Here is a 7,113-nt window from a genome sequence, read left to right on the forward strand (position 1 = left end):
GGGAAGGAGTGAAGGGGGACAGGATTGGATGCTGGGTACAGGAAGAATCTCAAGAAGAAGAGGGCTGGGATATGAATCCGACGTAAGAGTGCAAACACTAGCACACACCAACCAGGAGTTCAGCGAAGATAACATAGTGGAAAACGACAATCTGTTTGGGCACGACCAGTCGAGGCCATAAGAAGAACACTTTCCACCGAACCGTAGTGTAAGGGTAAGACAAGAAACAGATGATAGTGAGTCAAGTGTCCAAGGACCAAGACCAATAAGACGGAACAACCCGATTGAAAAAGAATTTCATGATCAACCACAACAAGGAATAGGAATGGAGCACACTCTGAAGATGCTTCATGACGTGATAGCGAGGTCATTGCAACAACCTCAGGTGCAACCTCAGCCACTAGTACCACCACAAAGTACAGTGGCTACACCGATGTTACCATTGATAACTGCCATGAAGAACATGAAGACACCACATTTTGAAGGAGGGACAGACCCATTTGAAGCTGACCAGTGGCTTCGAACTATGGAGAAAAACTTTGAGACCCTGACATGTTCTGAAGAGTCTAAGAAAAAAATGGCAGTGTATTACTTAGAAAAAGACGCGGCAGAAGGGTGGGAAAGCAGGGATCGCCAAGTAGGACATCTGGTCACCACTTGGGCGGCATTCAAAAAGGAATTTGAACGCAAGTATTTCACCCCAGAGTCCAAGCGAAGGCTTCAACGTCAGTTTGCTAGCCTAGTACAAGGAGACAAGACAGTTAGAGAATATGAATCAGAGATCATGCGACTGCGACAACACGTGCTGCGAGGACAAGATGATGAAGAAACCATGATATCCAACTTTATGTTTGGTTTAAAACCAGAGTTAGAAAATAGACTGGCAGTCGAGAACTACGAGAGTCTCACCGAGCTAGTGGAAAAGGCTGTGAATGTGGAGATCGGATTGGAAGCTGAGAAGGTGGCAAGTAAGAAATCCAAGCAGCATCAAGAAGGAAAGTATGGTGGAAACCAAAGAACTTTTAAGGGTAAAGATAAGGAAAAGGAATCGGGAGGGCCAAGTCGACGATCTCTGTTCACAGGAAAATGCTTTAGCTGTGGCAAGATAGGCCATAAGTCAAGTGAATGCTTTGGAAAGAAACCTGGATCCTTTCAGTCAAACTCCTACAATCCTACATGCTACACGTGTGGAAAGAAAGGACAGATATCTACCCAGTGCAGTGTCAATCGTCCTATCCCAGCTACGCCAATCCATGTTCATCCTCCTCCAGCTCCACCTGCAATCGCACCAGCGCCAAAAAGGCAAGCTATAGGAGGTAGAGTTTACGCTTTAGAACTAGAGGATACTAAACCTCCATGCCCATCTAAGGGTCCCATCACAGGTATTTGGGTTCTTTAACCTTACTATATTGATTTTGTGTTGTGTGATTTCTTGTGATGAATTGGTTAATTTCTATTCGATAATTATTATGTTGTTGATATATATTGATGTTTTGGCAGGAACTGTACATGTTGCGGGGTGTCCCACACATGTATTGTTCGACTCCAGGGCAACACATAGTTTTGTGACCCCTGAGGTAGCTGCCGAGTTTGTGGGTTCATTTGTAATTGACAGGAAGGATGTGGCTGTGATGACTCCCAGAGACCAAACCCTCCAAGCAAAAGAATGCTTCAGAAGAGTTCTGTTAGTCATTTGCGAGAAGATGTTCGTGGCAGATTTGTTGTTGGTGCCCTTAAAAGGATATGAAGTTATCTTGGGCATGGATTGGTTATCAAGCTATCGTGCACAATTAGATTGTGGAAAAGGTCGTATTTTGTTCAAGGAGAACGGGCAATGACAAATAGTGTTTTACGGGATCAGTCCAAGCAAGTCTGTGTCTTTAGTAGCTGCCTTGAGAGTGGAAGATTTGCTTAAAGATGGAGAAGCGTATCTGGTAACAGTAACTGCTAGTGAAGGACCCACTAGCAATGGAGTTGAAATTATGGATATTGCAGTACTACAAGAATTCGAGGATGCGTTTGAACCGTTGAAAGAGTTACCTCCACATCGAAGTAACCCTTTCACAATTAACTTGGAACCTGAAGCGAAGCCGATAGCAAATGCTCCCTACCGCATGGCACCTGCGGAGTTAGCAGAGTTGAAGAAACAACTTGAAGATTCAATGGAGAAAGGTTTCATAAGACCTAGCTCTTCACCATGGGGAGCTCCGGTCTTATTCGTCAAGAAGAAGGATGGTAGCATGCGACTTTGTATTGATTATCGAGGAATCAACAATATCACGATCAAAAACAAGTATCCTCTCCCAAGGATAGACGAGTTGTTGGATCAGTTAAGGGGAGCAAGTTGGTTTTCAAAGATCGACTTGGCGTCGGGCTATCATCAGATTCCAATTTCAGAAGGTGATGTCATGAAGACTGCGTTTAGAACTCGTTATGGACAATACGAGTTTGTCGTAATGCCTTTTGGACTTGATAACACACCAGCGGCCTTCATGAGATTGATGAATAAAGTCTTCCACGATTATCTCGACAAGTTCGTGATAATCTTCATCGATGACATTTTAATATATTCCAAGACAGAGGTAGAGCACAAAGCACACTTGAAGCTAGTGTTGGAACGGTTAAGAAACCAGAAGCTGCATGCTAAGTTCAGTAAGTGTTCTTTTTGGAAAAGCGAGATCGGATTCCTAGGGCACCGAGTGTCTGCAGAAGGAGTTTCTGTAGATTCGGAAAAGGTGAAAGCAATCGAGGAATGGCAAAGGCCATCAACGGTAACCGAGGTATAAAGTTTCCTCGTTTTAGCCGGATATTATTGAAAGTTCGTCAAAGAATTTTCTTCGATCGCTAAGCCCATGACGAAGTTGACTGGAAAAGGAGTTCTGTTCATCTGGGGAAAAGATTCGGAGGAAGCATTTCAGAGACTAAAGAAAGCCTTGACCACAACACCAGTATTGGCATTACATGAACAAGGTAAACCTTACACTGTGTACACAGATGCTTCTAAGGTTGGGTTGGATTGTGTGTTGATGCAGGAAGACAAAGTAATTGCTTATGCATCAAGGCAACTCAGGAAACATGAAGAGAACTGCCCAACACACGATTTAGAAATGGCGGCAGTGGTGTTTGTGTTAAGGATTTGGAGATCCTATTTATACGGAGAAGTCGTGGAAGTATTCACAGATCATAAGAGTCTCAAGTACTTGTTCACACAGCCTGATTTGAACCTCCAAGAAAGGCGATTGATGGAGTTTGTGGCAGATTCCAACCTGAAGATTCAATATCATCTAGGCAAAGCTAATGTAGTCGCAGATGCACTAAGTCGTAGAAAGTTGGTGTCCGATATCGGAAAGGAAGTTGAAACGTTATCGAATGAACTTAAGTTGATGACTTTATGGGCAATTGAAGGAGAGCCAAGTGAGCCATTAGGCATGCATGCAGTAAACCAGGCGGGTTTACTCGCACGGATTAGACAGGAGCAACAACGTGATGAGAAGTTAAAAGGAATCATCATAGAAGTTAAAAATCAAGAAGCTCCAAACGCCAGTGGCTATCATGTGGCAGCAGATGGTACATTATTACTCAATGGGAGGATATCAGTACCACAGTACATTATTACTCAATGGGGGGATATCAGTACCACAGGGAGAAGGGCTACGAGATGAGATTTTGAAGTTGGCGCATCACTCGTTACTCAATATCCATCCCGGGAGTACAAAAATGTACCAAGATATCCGAAGATATTATCACTGGCCAGGAATTAAGAAATCAGTGGCGCGATGGGTGGATCAATGTCAAACTTGTCAACAAGTCAAACTCGAGCATCAGATTCCAGGAGGGTTGTTACAAAGCTTACCAGTACCTTAGTGGAAATGGGATTCCATATCCATGGATTTCATCACTGGGTTACCCCCGGCTCGAGGAAGATCAAATAATGCAATATGGGTGATTGTCGACAGACTGACGAAGGTGGCGCACTTGTTACCTATGAAGGAAACCGATAAGGTAGAAGTATTGGTAGAGATGTACGTGGATCAGATTGTGAAGTTGCATGGTGTGCCAACAGATAAAGTCTCAGATCGAGATCCTAGATTCACCTCAAATTTTTGGAATGTGCTACAAGAAGCAGTGGGAAGTAAGTTATTCATAAGCACCGCGTATCTTCCTGAGACGGACGGCCAAACCGAAAGAACCATTCGCACCATAGAAGATATCATCCGGATGTGTATATTTGATTGGGCGGGAAGCTGGGAAAAACATTTACCATTAGTCGAATTCTCTTACAACAACAGCTTTCATTCTAGCATAGGTATGGCACCATATGAGGCGCTTTATAGGAGGCCATGCAAAACACCTTTATGCAGGACCGAAGTTGGAGAAAGAAGATAGTTTGGACCCGAAATTGTAGAAGACACGATGAAAAAGTTGGAGATCATTCAAACCAATATGAAGAAAGCGCAGAATAGACAAAAGAAGTACGCCGATCAATCAAGGCGAGAAGTGGTGTTCAGTATTGGTGATTGGGTTTATCTGAAAGTGTCAGCTCAGAAAGGAAAAGATCGATTCGGGAAAGTCGGGAAACTTGCGGTAAGATTCATCGGGCCTTACCAGATTGAAGAACAAATCGGAGATGTTGCTTAACGTCTCAACCTGCCCGAAGAGATGCGGATACATCCGGTATTTCAAGTATCAATGCTGGGGAAATATGTTCATGATCCCAACGCTATTGAGACAGAGAAAATCGAAAACCTGCAAACAAACCTCACTTATCCAGAGGGACCAATCCGAATTGGTGAACGTCGAATACGAAAACTAAAGAACCGAGAGATTCTTCAAGTCCAAGTCTTCTGGGGTAAACGAAACCGTGTAATTGTGACATGGGAGGATGAATCAAGATTCAAAGCTTCGCACCCAAAGTTCTTTCATGAAGATGTAGTGATGGAAGAAGGGGAATCATCGAAACCGAAGGGAATTCGGAGACGAATTCTTATAAGGGGAGGAGGATGTAATACCCTATCTAGAGAAAAAAAAAAGACGTGTCAAGGAAGAAGAAGAGAAGGTGGTGGCTAATTTGATATTCATGCACACATGCATGCATACATGTAAAAAGAAGGAAGCAAGAAATGAGTCAACTGATAACTCATTTTTAATGAGTACGTGGCCTGTTCATAGAAGAAACATGTAATGCCTGGAAACATAGTCATTATCTAAACGTGGCTTGGAGAGAATGATGCACCAAGGCTTAGTCATATTATTTTTAATATGGCCAAATGGAGAGTGTGACAACTGTTACCATATTACACATCAAAGTTGGCAATAAAAGGAGATGGACTTTCTCCATTTCAGAAAACTGAACGAGACCAAGAGAGAGAAGGAAGCAAATAAGAGGAGAGAGGATAAATAAAAGAAAAGAAGAAAAAGAAAAAGAAAAAGAAAATAAATAAATTTAGAGAGTTGTTTGGAGAAGCAAGACGTATTAAATTACAAGATTACGGGATTAACGGTACCGAATCAAGACGAAGATTTGAAGGGAATAAAAAGGGTTTGGTCAACATCCGGAAAAAAGAAGTCAAGCCACATCGGTTAATCACTATGGTCACGGTTAATTGTTTGTTAACAAATTTTTAACGCACGTTCCTGACATCGGAGACGGCTTCCGAGCTAGGATAGCCGAACCGGTCTAGGTGTCAGTTTGTGGATCCGAGGCTTGAGACGATGTCTGGGCTAAGTGGATAGCAAGACTAGTCTAAGCACCCAGATTATTGTGATTGTGTGATTATTATATGTTGTTATAGTATGTACCTCGTATTGGTACTGTTGTGTGAGAACCTCGTGGTGGTTCTAGTAGTAGTTTGCAGGTCATTAATTCCTCAAATGTTACCACTAAGCCGGTCGTGGTCCGAAAAGTGGTGGGCTTGGTTTAACTTGGCTTGATCACCAAGGTCGAGTGTCACACGTGGATGTGACAGCCCCCGGCGAGTCCGATAGAGGACCGGGGCACGGCGATTCCGATTGAGGACCGTGACCGGGTGATTCCCGAGCGCCTACGCCTGTGTGGTGTAATAGTGAAGGGATTGACGGTGTCCCTTATGTACAGGAAGAATGATTCTGTTGGGCCCTAGGAGTATATATATATATGGTTGATTGATGCGACACTCATAAAGAGTGTTTTGATTTATTATGGTGTATTGGTTAAATCGGTCATGCTTTATTATCTTGATTATTGATTGTTGAACTACCCGTCTTGCTTGTGTTTGGGGTTGGGTTTAGAATGACGGGTAGTTGTATATGCTAGATAGGGAACCCTGGCTTACTGAGTGAAACTAGTTCACTCACTCCTCACATCCTTTTGCAGGTGACCAGTAGAAAAGACCTTAGTACTCGCGGAACTGTAGGAGCTGGTGTAGATTGGACATCTTTTGCTAAGGACTCATTTTCAAGATATATGAATGTATGTTTTACTTTTGACTGCGTCTATGGACCCTATGTATAATATTTCCGGCTTGTGAACTTCATGTTTTATATATATGAAATAAAGTATATTTTATATTCGTGTCGGGTTGAATCTGATATTAGGTTAGTCCAACCTAACACAACTCTATGATTCGGTATGGGTTGCAAAGCCTCAGGCCGAAGATTAGAGGAAACGAGTTTTGAATGGATATTCAAGGTTACATAATTATATTTTGTGACTTGGGAAGTCTATTCTCAACCCGTCGTGACACTTTTGGACTTGGCATAGGAAGGTCGTTCGGGCATGTTCTTGTTTGATTGTTGCCCGACTGACTAACCGATGTCTAAAATTGTTCGGGGGTGTTACACAGAGCATCTCAGAAAAATAAGGGAAAGGGAATATTGCTTCTTACCCGGAGAAGGTCCCCTTGAAGAGATTGGATGGCTACAGAAGAATCCTCCATTGACGCTAAGAGGACTTGTGTGACACCCCCAATCATAGATAACCGGAAATGACAAGGTCGATGTTCCCTGATGGTCGACCCGAGGTTCTCGAAATAAATCCGATCGCCTTAGACCAACAACCAAAGAACACAGACCCTCCTATCGGATATTACTCTAGGCTTTTTAACCCGGTAAAGCAATGTTCGATAGATAGTTCGT

The 7,113-nt window shown here is 42.9% G+C and overlaps 1 protein-coding gene across 1 annotated transcript; it reads left to right on the forward strand.

Moving 5' to 3' along the window:
• Positions 1-325: 325 nt before the first annotated feature.
• Positions 326-1,838, forward strand: LOC111214370. Its single transcript, XM_022717136.2, has 2 exons — positions 326-1,382; positions 1,501-1,838. Exons 1-2 carry the CDS (start codon positions 326-328, stop codon positions 1,836-1,838), a joined length of 1,395 nt encoding a protein of 464 aa, XP_022572857.2.
• The last annotated feature ends 5,275 nt before the right edge of the window (positions 1,839-7,113 follow it).

The sequence above is a fragment of the Brassica napus genome, chromosome C7 (assembly GCF_020379485.1).
Source record: "Brassica napus cultivar Da-Ae chromosome C7, Da-Ae, whole genome shotgun sequence".
In the NCBI taxonomy this organism is placed as follows: domain Eukaryota; kingdom Viridiplantae; phylum Streptophyta; class Magnoliopsida; order Brassicales; family Brassicaceae; genus Brassica; species Brassica napus.

Excerpts from the sequence above, each read along its gene's own strand:
- LOC111214370 (XM_022717136.2), top strand. The coding sequence starts at position 326 with ATGGAGCACACTCTGAAGATGCTTCATGACGTGATAGCGAGGTCATTG. Across the intron at positions 1,383-1,500 it reads ATCTAAGGGTCCCATCACAG|GAACTGTACATGTTGCGGGG; the intron begins GTATTTGGGTTC and ends ATGTTTTGGCAG.